Source organism: Crinia signifera, chromosome 1 (genome assembly GCF_055691185.1).
Source record: "Crinia signifera chromosome 1, ASM5569118v1, whole genome shotgun sequence".
Lineage (NCBI taxonomy): Eukaryota > Metazoa > Chordata > Amphibia > Anura > Myobatrachidae > Crinia > Crinia signifera.
Genome location: NC_139217.1, coordinates 1,179,830 through 1,195,288, shown reverse-complemented (window position 1 = coordinate 1,195,288; position 15,459 = coordinate 1,179,830). Strand labels below are relative to the sequence as shown.

The 15,459-nt window shown below is 50.0% G+C and overlaps 1 protein-coding gene across 1 annotated transcript in view; it reads left to right on the top strand.

Annotated features, from left to right (window-relative positions):
- The window catches only part of SPEF1 (sperm flagellar and cilia associated 1), a 101,299-nt gene extending 86,435 nt beyond the window's left edge, over positions 1-14,864 (top strand). Inside the window, exons 6-7 of the mRNA XM_083158440.1 lie at positions 3,516-3,621; positions 12,075-14,864. Coding sequence (XP_083014566.1) covers positions 3,516-3,621; positions 12,075-12,176 — 208 coding nt within the window. The 3' untranslated portion in view covers positions 12,177-14,864. The remainder of the gene's footprint in view (positions 1-3,515; positions 3,622-12,074) is intronic.
- Positions 14,865-15,459: the final 595 nt, after the last annotated feature.

The window sequence follows — 15,459 nt, the reverse complement described above, 5'->3', positions numbered from 1 at the left end:
CTCGGTAACTGTTACTCAGCGCTCCCCATCCTGAGTGGTTTATGTGGTGAGAGTCATGTTCCAGAGACGGAGAGCCGGTATCTGATCTGGTGACTGTGGCTCGGTAACTGTTACTCAGCGCTCCCCATCCTAAGTGGTTTATGTGGTGAGAGTCATGTTCCAGAGACGGAGAGCCGGTATCTGATCTGGTGACTGTGGCTCGGTAACTGTTACTCAGTGTTCCCCATCCTGAGTGGTTTATGTGGTGAGAGTCATGTTCCAGAGACGGAGAGCCGGTATCTGATCTGGTGACTGTGGCTCGGTAACTGTTACTCAGCGCTCCCCATCCTGAGTGGTTTATGTGGTGAGAGTCATGTTCCAGAGACGGAGAGCCGGTATCTGATCTGGTGACTGTGGCTCGGTAACTGTTACTCAGCGCTCCCCATCCTGAGTGGTTTTTGTGGTGAGAGTCATGTTCCAGAGACGGAGAGCCGGTATCTGATCTGGTGACTGTGGCTCGGTAACTGTTACTCAGCGCTCCCCATCCTGAGTGGTTTATGTGGTGAGAGTCATGTTCCAGAGACGGAGAGCCAGTATCTGAACTGGTGACTGTGGCTCGGTAACTGTTACTCAGCGCTCCCCATCCTGAGTGGTTTATGTGGTGAGAGTCATGTTCCAGAGACGGAGAGCCGGTATCTGATCTGGTGACTGTGGCTCGGTAACTGTTACTCAGCGCTCCCCATCCTGAGTGGTTTATGTGGTGAGAGTCATGTTCCAGAGACGGAGAGCCGGTTTCTGATCTGGTGACTGTGGCTCGGTAACTGTTACTCAGCGCTCCCCATCCTGAGTGGTTTATGTGGTGAGAGTCATGTTCCAGAGACGGAGAGCCGGTATCTGATCTGGTGACTGTGGCTCGGTAACTGTTACTCAGCGCTCCCCATCCTGAGTGGTTTATGTGGTGAGAGTCATGTTCCAGAGACGGAGAGCCGGTATCTGATCTGGTGACTGTGGCTCGGTAACTGTTACTCAGCGCTCCCCATCCTGAGTGGTTTATGTGGTGAGAGTCATGTTCCAGAGACGGAGAGCCGGTATCTGATCTGGTGACTGTGGCTCGGTAACTGTTACTCAGCGCTCCCCATCCTGAGTGGTTTATGTGGTGAGAGTCATGTTCCAGAGACGGAGAGCCGGTATCTGATCTGGTGACTGTGGCTCGGTAACTGTTACTCAGCGCTCCCCATCCTGAGTGGTTTATGTGGTGAGAGTTATGTTCCAGAGACGGAGAGCCGGTATCTGATCTGGTGACTGTGGCTCGGTAACTGTTACTCAGCGCTCCCCATCCTGAGTGGTTTATGTGGTGAGAGTCATGTTCCAGAGACGGAGAGCCGGTATCTGATCTGGTGACTGTGGCTCGGTAACTGTTACTCAGCGCTCCCCATCCTGAGTGGTTTATGTGGTGAGAGTCATGTTCCAGAGACGGAGAGCCGGTATCTGATCTGGTGACTGTGGCTCGGTAACGGTTACTCAGCGCTCCCCATCCTGAGTGGTTTATGTGGTGAGAGTCATGTTCCAGAGACGGAGAGCCGGTATCTGATCTGGTGACTGTGGCTCGGTAACGGTTACTCAGCGCTCCCCATCCTGAGTGGTTTATGTGGTGAGAGTCATGTTCCAGAGACGGAGAGACGGTATCTGATCTGGTGACTGTGGCTCGGTAACTGTTACTCAGCGCTCCCCATCCTGAGTGGTTTATGTGGTGAGAGTCATGTTCCAGAGACGGAGAGACGGTATCTGATCTGGTGACTGTGGCTCGGTAACTGTTACTCAGCGCTCCCCATCCTGAGTGGTTTATGTGGTGAGAGTCATGTTCCAGAGACGGAGAGCCGGTATCGGGATGCAGTTTAAATCCTGGCGGTCGGGATCCCGGCGTTCAAAATCCCGGTGTCCACGACATCCTCGGAGGGAGAATAAATTAGTGTGCCGAGCGTAGTGAGGCACCGGGCCCGCTGCGTGGCGAGCCCGCAAGGGGGGGGGGGGCGTTCCACGTCCCCACTTGTCGGGATTTTGGCGTTCGGGATTCCAGGTCGGGATCCCGACCGCCGGCTTTTCATGCCGAATCACCGGTATCTGATCTTGTGATAGATGTATAAACCGCTGAGCGCCTGATGCCCCTCACCAGTCAGCTAAAGGTGGCCATACACACAGATTTATCTGCAGATCTGTCTAGTTGGAACAAAAACATGGATATGGATGAGGACAAATGACAGTTGACCATTTGCTTAGAAATGCTGGAAAACTGACAACCTGTCACTCATCCGTAACCATGTTTTTGTTCCAACCAGACAGATCTGAAGATAAATCTTACTAGTGTATGGGCACCTTAACTTTGAACCCAAAGCTCCATCTCTTCCCCTTCTTTCCCCTTTTGTAACCTTCCCCTTGTACCTGAAATAACCAGTCTAGTATTTTTGGCAAATTAAATGGTCACAATTTATTAACTTGATTACAAATTTACTGTTACTTAATTTGGGTGGCAAAGATAGCACTGCGGTCCACCAGCCCTTATCAACTGAATCATGTAACCGCCTGACAACTGACAACCTGTACCCATGGGTGATCCCGTTTTGCCCCCCGACGCCAGGCCTGGCGCCCACCTTGGCTGGCCCGCAGTACTCCCCCCCCCTGACGCCAGGCCTAGCGCCATACCATGGCTGGTCTGCAGTACTTCCGTCTGTTGCTTTGCCTTCTTGAAGTTGCTTAATGTTGTTCCTTCTTCCTCTTGGGGTGGGTGAGTGGGATCCTTGCTGGAGTTGCTTCTGAGTGTAATGACCCCAATCCTCCCCCTTCCTTAAGTATGGCCTATCCCCTGGGGAGGGGCCGTTTACCTATTGTCCTTTACCTTTTCTTCCCTTTTGCTCTAAGCTGGCACCTACCCTACCTGCCTTCCCCCTGCAGCAATTATGTCTCTTTTGTGGGGCCCAGGCTGAGCGTTTATACTCATTCGCTGCTATTTGCAGCTCATTCTCTGTATGTCCCTGGCCAGGCATCATTCATTTCCTGCTGGGTGCAGATGCCGTCCCGCTCATTCCACAGCAATATACGCTATTTATTTAGTGGTTTATGCTGAGATATCAGAACAGAGACCTGCTGCCATAAGCTTTAGCCAACAGGACCTCATATTTCCTTCATATGAACATTTTACAGTTATTATCTATAAATGACATGTTTGTATAAGGAATATGCGGACTCTGCAGCTGGCATTGCAGGAATAGCACCTCCTGCCAGTGTCCGCAATGCCAGACCTGCGTCCGGAGTCACTGGGGCTTACTCTGCTCAGAACCTGGGCCCTGGAAGTCTGTGTCTGACCATACAGTTTCTGGACCCACAGATGTCCCCACCCTGCGGAAATGGTGCTATGGCTTAGGGGGCATTGCATACTGGACCCACCATGGGGTTTACACACAATGAATCATTACTCCAGTGTAATACATAGCGGCGCCAGTCTTCATTCACACCACTGATACTTTGTGTCTCCTCCTCAGTAAGCCCCAACATGGTTACGCCCAAGCTGCCAACGCAGATACCAGCCTCCGCATACAGCTGGCAGAGAAGGAGCAGGCACTGGCGGAATCCCAAGAAGCCAACCAGGTGAGAACTCCCTGAAGCTTCTGCGCCACCTCTTTGGTCACATGATCATTACATGTTAGAAGGGCTCTATGTATATAATCTGTTATCCTCTTTGTACTTGTGTAATGCAAATGTCTACAACTATCTAGGGCCCCTCCCCCTCATGTCTACAACTATCTAGGGCCCCTCCCCCTCACATCTACAACTATCTAGGGCCCTTCCCCCTCACGTCTACAACTATCTAGGGCCCCTCCCCCTCACGTCTACAACTATCTAGGGCCCCTCCCCCGCACGTCTACAACTATCTAGGGCCCCTCCCCCTAACGTCTACAAGAGAATAATAGACGCAGCCCACAAAAATGGAACCATAACTAACAGCGAATACTCCTTTTTGAAAGTTGAGAACCCAAAAACACCTACCTTCTATATGCTACCAAAAACACATAAAGATCTGAATAACCCACCCGGCCGACCAATAGTGTCGGGTATAGGGGGCCTTTTAGAACAGGCCAGCATCTTTTTAGATCACCATTTGAGGCATCATGTCCACACCTTAACCTCATATGTCCAGGATACACGTGACGTCCTAAGAAAACTAAATGATGTCTCTCTTGACACCAATCAGTTCCTAGAAACACTAGACGTCGAATCACTATATACCAGCATCCGACATGATCAAGGTATAACAGCAATCAAATATTTTCTGAATTTGGAGGGGATGGATGATTTTAGGGAATTTCTTCTCATTCTCTTGGATTTTGTGTTGCATAAGAACTACTTCACCTTCGATGACAAGTTCTTTCTCCAGACCCGAGGAACGGCAATGGGCGCGGCATGCGCGCCCACATATGCCAACCTGTTCCTCGGGTGGTGGGAGAGGGAATTTGTCTTCAATGAGTCCAATGACTACTACACTAACCAGATGATCACCTATATTAGATATATAGACGACATATTTCTAATCTGGCAAGGAGAGGAAAAGGACTTGCATGAATTCATCAAAATCCTTAACACCAACACTCTAAACCTGAGACTAACCCATATCATCAGTCAGACTGAAGCAACCTTCTTGGACCTGCAGATCTATCCAAGTGAGGAGGGTAACATCCATACAAAGCTTTTCAGGAAAGAAACGTCCACCAGCAGTTTGCTGCATAGAGAAAGTTCACACTTTCCACCAACCCTAAAAAATCTACCCAAGAAGAAGAAACTGCACCACAAGAGAGATGTTTGAAGCCAAGAGTCATGATCTGATGACCAGACTACAGGACAGGGGTTACAGCAAGAGGTCAATTAAGACAGCTAAATATCAGGCACTGAAAATGAATAGAGAAGACCTCATCTTCCCTAAAAAGATTGAAAAAGGACAACCCGAACTACGATTTGTAACCAACTATTGTACAGAGTGGAGGGAACTACAAGATCTGATAACCAAACACTGGGCTGTCCTTCGTGCCGACACTGACCTAAAGGAAATCCTTCCTGAAAAACCTGCCCTGAGTTGGAGACGGTCCCCTAACCTCAGGGACAAACTAGTGCAGAGCCATTTTCAGAGAACAACCCAAAGAAAACCCAAACTGAGAGGAACATATCCGTGCAACACCTGCAAAGCATGCACCAATATCAAAAAAACTGACCAGATCACAGACAGGTACGGCAAACAATATTCCATCAAACAGTTCATGAACTGCAGCACGATAGGCTTGGTGTACTGCCTGGAATGCCCCTGCAATCTACGCTATGTAGGGATGACAACTCGAGCTTTCAAACAAAGATTATTAGAGCACATTGGTAACATTCGCAATGCTAAAAAGGATCTCTCTAAATCAAGAAAGCTGACGTCAGTGGCTCGCCATTTTCTTTCCTTCCATCAAGGAAAATCAGAAGATCTCAAGGCCTTTGGGTTGGAACAGGTTAAACTTGGCATCAGAGGAGGCGATATCATGAAAGAACTTCTCCAGAGAGAAACAAAATGGATCTTCTATCTTAACACAGTCAGCCCACATGGCCTGAATGAGTATAATAATTACACCTCTTTTTTGGGTTAAACTAACCCCATGGAATTAACCATCCTAGTCCCAATCGATATAATATATTCCTTAAAAAATTAAAAAAGTTAATAAATACGAGCCAAATTTAAAAAAAAACCTTCCCCCTTGTTTTTTCAAACACCCCCCCCCCCCCCCCATTTTTTCTGTGGAAGAAACTCTGCCAGATCTAAGAAAATTCATATATCAAAAGGGTACAGCCGGCCCTCATACATAGATTAAAACCCACCCCAAACAATGGGTTTCATTTATAAGAACTCATCAATACATATTTATAAATTTTCCCATCCCCTTTCCCCCTTTTTTTTCTCACATTTTTTTCACACATAACACAAACCCCCCCCCCCCCCCCCCTTTTTTTTTTTTCACTGCGTATTACTAGGCACTGTATTTTATAAACACCTATACCTTATTATTATTTTTTTCACTAGTATACTAAGTAATTCATCACGCGACAGTATAACACAACTGTGCAAAGTCTGTTATCACAGCTGAGACAGCACGCACTAACAGTATACACCATTTACTACAAGTTACACAGAATAACACTACACCTCCCCCCTTTTTCTCATAACATGACCAGGCACCCTAAATAAATCCCCGTAAGGGTCACACTTCTTTGCCCCCCCCCCCCCCCCCCCCATCACCTAAGAATACAGGTAGTGCTATCCTGCGAACAGGCAGGATCAATAGGACACCAATATATCCAGCGCAGGGCTATATGAAAAATAAGTACACTTTTTTCAATCTATATGAACCTATGGGACGAGAAACAGGACCTTACAAACAACTATAGAATAAAGATGTATGTATATAATATCATACGACGACCCCCCAACAACCAACCAATATTATCTACAAATATTCCAATCAAGCATTAATAACACTCTTATTAACCACTAATGTGACTGGCGTAAAAACACTCACATGTTTGAACTAATGCGAACATACAGAGATACCAGATAGGAAGGTGGCGTCGCTGGGTATCCAGGACAGCGGACGCGCATGCGTGGCTTGGGTATAACCAGCGATACACGGCCACATTACCCAAGCATCCACAGGGAGATTAGGTCGGTTGCCGGGGGCAACTTATTGGTATACATCTTTTCTAACACACTCTCGTTTTCCATTGGTTAAAATAAACACACCCTCCCAGAGGGATTGGCTGACCCATACAATATCACTGGCAATGGAATAGACAGAGTTTAGGACACTGAGGAAGTGGGTGTACCGCGAAACGGCCGTTGTTCCACCCTACTACTTACAAACCCGACAAGAGATACCAGTCTCACCTGACCCCAGAGACCCCTGAGGGAGCGTTAACCTTCAGCACTCCCAAAGGTACATGGAGTATATGCTGGCACCCATTTATCCTACTAGGAGGTGGTAAGATCCCCCTAGAGGGGAACAAACACATTTCTGTGCTTGTCACAAATTGCAATAGAGTCTATAGAAAGTCCAGATTAGGAGACCACTGCAATAATGGCTAAACAGCTATAGATGTTATGACTCGGTTTCTCTAGCTGAAAAATTACTGCATGATACTGTTTATCTTTATAAATTACATTTGTGGTACTGTCTCTTCTAAATGAATCCTATTTTTCTGGTACATTTGAGACAAGACGCATTGCTCATCGCCCATCAATGCATACAGCACATGGGAGAAAGCAGCATGTGAGGAGTCTGTAGGTGTAACCAATCTAGTCTCTGTTCTATCACCACATTTCGGGTACACCCATTCATGATTGAAGTGACAATTCCCTGCAAGGGTGGCAGCCAACCAGGGAGGTCTCTTCTCTAACGTGAACAGGAGCAACCCACTATTTAAATATCCATATCTGCAACTGTCACACGGATCCAACCCGCTCGATAAAATCAATCCACAAACGACAATCAGCAGCAGTTGCCGTGAAAACAATCACACTGCAGGGATATACTAACACATCTTTCTCTACATAAATCTACTCAACCATCAAATTCTAACTTATTTCCACTCTGACTACCACTCACCATTTGTTTTTTGGTATAATACATGCAAATCAGATTGTTGCAGCTATAGAAACCACTCAGTACAACTTTAAGACCACTAGGTGGTACTAAATCATCCAGATAAAAAAGTTTACATTGTGCATATGTTAAAAAAAAAAATTTCCCCCATTTTTTAGTATACCAGGCAGGGCCGGTGCTAGGGTGTCCGGCGCCCTCCTGCAAACCATACATTTTGCGCCCTTTCACATTGCCATTGCAACAAGCTTGTAGCCCGATTGTGGGAGTATATGCAACATGCGATCCTATGGAGGATCTCGGGTGCATGTACATGTATGCATACACCATCTCAGTGCTGTGTCCGCAAAATGTTGCCCATACACACTGCGAGAATCGCATACGTTATGGGCTAGATCGCATCGCACAGCATGCATGCAATGTGTGTGCAATGCGATCCGAAAGAAGTACAAAAAGTATGTGCAGTACATTACACCCCTCTCGTGACTGAGGGGGAAAGGAGGGGAGAGGAGGAGATGGAAGAAGAGGGGAGGAGATAGAGGGGGCGGAGTGTTGAGGACTGGCAGTGGCACTGGTACAGCACACTGAGAAGAAGGAAGGAAGGGGAGGTGGCGCTGCTGCCTGTTCGTCATTTGATTGACAGCTGACAGGCGCAGGGAGCAAAGTGTAGGGGGAGGATCTGGACAGGACATGTCATCCAGGCATTCACAGACAGCGCTACATGCCTCAGCGCAAGTGTCCATGAGGAAGAGGGGGCAGGTCGCAGGAGGAGGACAGTGTGTGCGCGGTGCAGGGAGCTGCTCAGCCTCTCCATACTGCCGCCCCCTGTCAGACAGGCGCTGCGGGCGGCGTGCAGGAGGCAGTGACAGTGAGGGCTGAGTCAGCTTTACCAGAGCAGGAAGGGAGACAGTGCCTTTTCAGCATAGCGCCTCCCTGCTTTGCAGGAGCTGCTGAGTGGGTAGCGCCGGCCCTGATACCAGGGCTACTCTGTATTTGTTTGTCAGTGCCACAGACTGAAATATAGCTTTGGAGATCAGACATTGACAAACACAATAGAGTATATTCGCTAACTCACCCACAACATAGAGGTGTCCTCTAGTAATTTCCTTACTATCACTGCAAAATATAACAGTCTTGCTACATTGATACCAATCAACCAGGGAATGGGACCTATATTACAAGTCAAACCCTGGGAAGGCAGACAATATTGTTAATACAAGGCGGGGATTTCGAATAAGGAACTTTTTTCATGTATATATGTTACATGTGTCATGTATGTCCGATGCCATGTTCAAATCACTTTTTAATGATTAAAAATTAAACGTTAAGTGTTAATTAAAGTGTGCCCCCAAACAAAGAGAGTACTTTCCCTTTCTCTGTCTTGACTCTACCTTACTCTCTGGGGAGCACCTCCACACCGTTTATTCTTTGCCGAGGCACATTTATTCAAAATTACCGTGGATACTCTATTTATGATATTTACCTAAAAAACAATTGGTGGGTATTAGTGCATAGGTAAAATTGTCCTATTCCCCTTTTCCCTATGTTCATACACCACAAACCTGTCAGACACACACACACAGAGCAGGGGCATGGCTACACCCCAAACCTTTCAGACACACAGGGCAGGTGCGTGGGTACACCCCAAACCTGTCAGACACACACAGGGCAGGGGCGTGGCTACACCCCAAACCTGTCAGACACACAGGGCAGGGGCATGGCTACACCCTAAACCTGTCACACACAGGGCAGGGGCGTGGCTACACCCCAAATCTGTCAGACACACAGGGCAGGGGCGTGGCTACACCCTAAACCTGTCACACACAGGGCAGGGGCGTGGCTACACCCCAAATCTGTCAGACACACAGGGCAGGGGCGTGGCTACACCCTAAACCTGTCACACACAGGGCAGGTGCGTGGGTACACCCCAAACCTGTCAGACACACACAGGGCAGGGGCGTGGCTACACCCCAAACCTGTCAGACACACAGGGCAGGGGCGTGGCTACACCCCAAACCTGTCAGACACACACAGGGCAGGGGCGTGGCTACACCCCAAACCTGTCAGACACACAGGGCAGGGGCGTGGCTACACCCCAAACCTGTCAGACACACAGGGCAGGTGCGTGGGTACACCCCAAACCTGTCAGACACACACAGGGCAGGGGCGTGGCTACACCCCAAACCTGTCAGACACACAGGGCAGGGGCGTGGCTACACCCTAAACCTGTCACACACAGGGCAGGTGCGTGGGTACACCCCAAACCTGTCAGACACACACAGGGCCGGGGCGTGGCTACACCCCAAACCTTTCAGACACACACACACACACAGGGCAGGGGCGTGGCTACACCCCAAACCTGTCAGACACACAGGGCAGGGCCGTGGCTACACCCCAAACCTGTCAGACACACAGGGCAGGGGCGTGGCTACACCCCAAACCTGTCAGACACACAGGGCAGGGGCGTGGCTACACCCCAAACCTGTCAGACACACACAGGGCAGGGGCGTGGCTACACCCCAAACCTATCAGACACACACACACACACAGGGCAGGGGCGTGGCTACACCCCAAACCTGTCAGACACACACACACAGGGCAGGGGCGTGGCTACACCCCAAACCTGTCAGACACACAGGGCAGGGCCGTGGCTACACCCCAAACCTGTCAGACACACACAGGGCAGGGGCATGGCTACACCCCAAACCTATCAGACACACACACACACAGGGCAGGGGCGTGGCTACACCCCAAACCTGTCAGACACACACACACACAGGGCAGGGGCATGGCTACACCCCAAACCTGTCAGACACACACACAGGGCAGGGGCGTGGCTACACCCCAAACCTGTCAGACACACACACACACAGGGCAGGGGCGTGGCTACACCCCAAACCTGTCAGACACACAGGGCAGGGGCGTGGCTACACCCCTTCCAATCACAGATCACATCAACTACTAAATAAATACATGCAGTTTTCAGGTGGTCGTCGCTAAAAAGCTCAATAATGGAGTAAATGATGTGGGACAGGTGGGTGGGGGTGTAAGTGATGGGGGGCAGGTGGGTGGGGGTGTAAGTGATGGGGGGCAGGGGGTGGGGGTGTAAGTGTTGGGGGGCAGGTGGGTGGGGGTGTAAGTGATGGGGGGCAGGTGGGTGGGGGTGTAAGTGATGGGGGGCAGGTGGGTGGGGGTGTAAGTGATGGGGGGCAGGTGGGTGGGGGTGTCAGTGATGGGGGGCAGGTGGGTGGGGGTGTCAGTGATGGGGGGCAGGTGGGTGGGGGTGTAAGTGATGGGGGGCAGGTGGGTGGGGGTGTAAGTGATGGGGGGCAGGTGGGTGGGGGTGTAAGTGATGGGGGGCAGGTGGGTGGGGGTGTAAGTGTTGGGGGGCAGGTGGGTGGGGGTGTAAGTGTTGGGGGGCAGGTGGGTGGGGGTGTCAGTGATGGGGGGCAGGTGGGTGGGGGTGTAAGTGATGGGGGGCAGGTGGGTGGTGGTGTCAGTGATGGGGGGCAGGTGGGTGGGGGTGTAAGTGATGGGGGGCAGGTGGGTGGGGGTGTAAGTGATGGGGGGCAGGTGGGTGGGGGTGTAAGTGATGGGAGGGGAGGGTATACCTTTTCACTATGCTGTGGACAGGTCCTAATCAGGCCACTCTGTTCTCTAACCTGCAGCCAGTTTATACCTAACTACAAATGTTTACCCCTAGACCCAAAACGCCTTATGTGGCCCAGTGTCAGTGGCTTCTCATTTGTCAGTGTTATTTGTACATTTCCACTCCCCTGAGCGATATATCATTACCACAGCACTCTACGTCACAGAGCAATGCCCCACCACAGGATCAGGGTAACCGGCAGGACACACTACACCAGGGGTTCCCAAACTTTTTTGAATCATGGCACCCTGAAGCATTAGAATTATTTCGTGGCACCCCTAAGCGAAAGGCGGCACCCCTAGGCATTGAGACAGTAAGAAATAAATATTAAGTTAATAAAAGATGTTTATATTTCATCCTTAGGCTCAGTTAAGCCGTAATGGACGGTATTCACTTCTGTTTCTGGACATTTTAACTATTCTATCAGACATAAATAATGTGACTTGGACCTGGATCACCACCCAGGGCACCCCAGCATGCCCCACTGCACTAGGCAATCTGGATGGTTATCGGGCCAGTATGGCCTCATTATGTGCCCAGCTTATCCCCTGGCATCTCTCACCCCGGCTCCTGCGTGGCTCATTGCGGTGTAACCATGGTGACAGGAGCACAGCCCCCCATCACCACTTACCTGGCAGGGTCAGATATCCCAGATTTCCCCTATGATACAGTACACACAGGTAGATCTCCCATGACGCTGGTGGATATAGACACAAGGGATGGGGCTGGTCCTGTGTAATTAGAGGATGGGGGACTAATTATCAGCATGTCAGCTTTTACAGGCAAAGCTGAAGCGCATGGAGCAGCTGCTGCAGATGAAGAACGTCCGGATAGATGACCTGAGCCGACGCCTGCAGGAGGCCGAGACCAAGTGATCCCTCCGCTCTGTGACCGAGAGCCTCACAGCATACAATGCATCCCACAGCAGACCTGTCCCATCGTGGTCCATTCCCACCTGTGGTCACCTCTGTGCTACACTTCTAGCTGTGATACTACGCCTGTGACATCGCTGTGATACTACGCCTGTGACATCACTATAATACTACACCTGTGACATCACTATAATACTACGCTTGTGACATCACTATAATACTACGCTTGTGACATCATTATAATACTAATCCTGTGACATCACTATACTACTACGCCTGCAGGAGGCCGAGACCAAGTGATCCCTCCGCTCTGTGACCGAGAGCCTCACAGCATACAATGCGTCCCACAGCAGACCTGTCCCAACGTGGTCCATTCCCACCTGTGGTCACCTCTGTGCTACACTTCTAGCTGTGATACTATGCCTGTGACATCACTGTGATACTACGCCTGTGACATTGCTGTGACGCTACGCCTGTGACATCGCTGTGACGCTACGCCTGTGACATCACTGTGACGCTACGCCTGTGACATTGCTGTGATGCTACGCCTGTGACATTGCTGTGACGCTACGCCTGTGACATCGCTGTGACGCTATGCCTGTGACATTTCTGTGACGCTACGCCTGTGACATCGCTGTGACGCTACGCCTGTGACATCTCTGTTACTCTTGTGACATCAGTGACGCTATGCCTGTGACATCGCTGTGACGTTATGCCTGTGACATCGCTGTGACGCTATGCCTGTGACATCGCTGTGACGCTATGCCTGTGACATCGCTGTGACGCTACGCCCGTGACATTTCTGTGGCGATACGCCTGTGACATCGCTGTGACGCTACGCCTGTGACATTGCTGTTACTCTTGTGACATCAGTGACGCTATGCCTGTGACATCGCTGTGACGCTATGCCTGTGACATCGCTGTTACTCTTGTGACATCAGTGACACTATGCCTGTGACATCGCTGTTACTCTTGTAACATCAGTGACACTATGCCTGTGACATCGCTATGACGCTATGCCTGTGACATCGCTATGACGCTATGCCTGTGACATCGCTATGACGCTATGCCTGTGACATCTCTGTGATGCTACGCCTGTGACATCACTGTGACGCTACGCCTGTGACATCGCTGTGACGCTACGCCTGTGACATCGCTGTGACGCTACGCCTGTGACATTTCTGTGACGCTACGCCTGTGACATCGCTGTGACGCTACGCCTGTGACATCTCTGTTACTCTTGTGACATCAGTGACGCTATGCCTGTGACATCGCTATGCCTGTGACATCGCTGTGACGCTATGCCTGTGACATCGCTGTGACGCTATGCCTGTGACATCGCTGTGACGCTACACCCGTGACATTTCTGTGACGATACGCCTGTGACATCGCTGTGACGATACGCCTGTGACATCGCTGTTACTCTTGTGACATCAGTGACGCTATGCCTGTCACATCGCTGTTACTCTTGTGACATCAGTGACGCTATGCCTGTGACATCGCTATGACTGTGACATCGCTGTGACGCTATGCCTGTGACATCGCTGTGACGCTATGCCTGTGACATCGCTGTGACGCTATGCCTGTGACATCGCTGTGACGCTATGCCTGTGACATCGCTGTGACGCTACGCCTGTGACATCGCTGTTACTCTTGTGACATCAGTGACGCTATGCCTGTCACATCGCTGTTACTCTTGTGACATCAGTGACGCTATGCCTGTGACATCGCTATGACTGTGACATCGCTGTGACGCTATGCCTGTGACATCGCTGTGACGCTATGCCTGTGACATCGCTGTGACGCTACGCCTGTGACGCTATGCCTGTGACATCGCTGTTACTCTTATGACATCAGTGACGCTATGCCTGTGACATCGCTATGACTGTGACATCGCTGTGACGCTATGCCTGTGACATGGCTGTGACGCTATGCCTGTGACATCGCTGTTACTCTTGTGACATCAGTGACACTATGCCTGTGACATCGCTGTTACTCTTGTAACATCAGTGACGCTATGCCTGTGACATCGCTATGACGCTATGCCTGTGACATCGCTATGACGCTATGCCTGTGACATCGCTATGACGCTATGCCTGTGACATCGCTATGACGCTATGCCTGTGACATCGCTATGACGCTACGCCTGTGACATCGCTATGATGCTATGCCTGTGACATCGCTGTTACTCTTGTGACATCACTATGACGCTATGCCTGTGACATCGCTGTTACTCTTGTGACATCACTATAACACTACACCTGTGACGCTACGCCTGTGACACCGATGTGACGCTACGCCTGTGACACCGCTGTTATACATTATAGATCCGTTCTTCCAGTGATTTGGAGTAAGAGATGGGGTAGAGCTGTCAGCATAGTGACAGTCCCTATGTCAACATTTACAGTGTCAACTGTTATCATTTCGATATTAAAATATATGTCGACATCTGCAAAATGATGACATGTTCACAATTTCAACATTGTAAATACTGACAAGAGAAATGACAACATTTAGCAAAATGCCGACGTCCGCTTTTGGATTGTAGACAAACTTATCGCGGAATTGCAGTTTTGCAGCAGTAACCACAGACGCCACGTTATGGTGGGCGCTTCATCTGATCTGTGGTCCCGTGTGCATCAGATCGGAGCCGGAGATCACATGTTCTCACTATAGATCTATCTGATCCGTGGTCCCGTGTGCATCAGATCGGAGCCGGAGATCACATGTTCTCACTATAGATCTATCCGATCTGATCCGTGATCCCGTGTGCATCAGATCGGAGCCGGAGATCACATGTTCTCACTATAGATCTATCCGATCTGATCCGTGGTCCCGTGTGCATCAGATCGGAGCCGGAGATCACATGTTCTCACTATAGATCGATCTGATCCGTTTTCCCGTGTGCATGAGATCAGAGCTGGAGATCACATGTTCTCACTATAGATCTATCAGATCTGATCCTTGGTCCCGTGTGCATCAGATCGGAGCCGAAGATCACATGTTCTCACTATAGATCTATCCGATCTGTGGTCCCGTGTGCATCAGATCGGAGTCGGAGATCACATGTTCTACACTACAGATCTATCTGATCCGTGGTCCCGTGTGCATCAGATCGGAGCCGGAGATCACATGTTCTACACTACAGATCTATCTGATCCGTGGTCCTGTGTGCATCAGATCGAAGCCAGAGATCACATGTTCTCACTATAGATCTATCCGATCTGATCCGTGGTCCTGTGTGCATCAGATCGGAGCCGGAGATCACATGTTCTCACTATATATC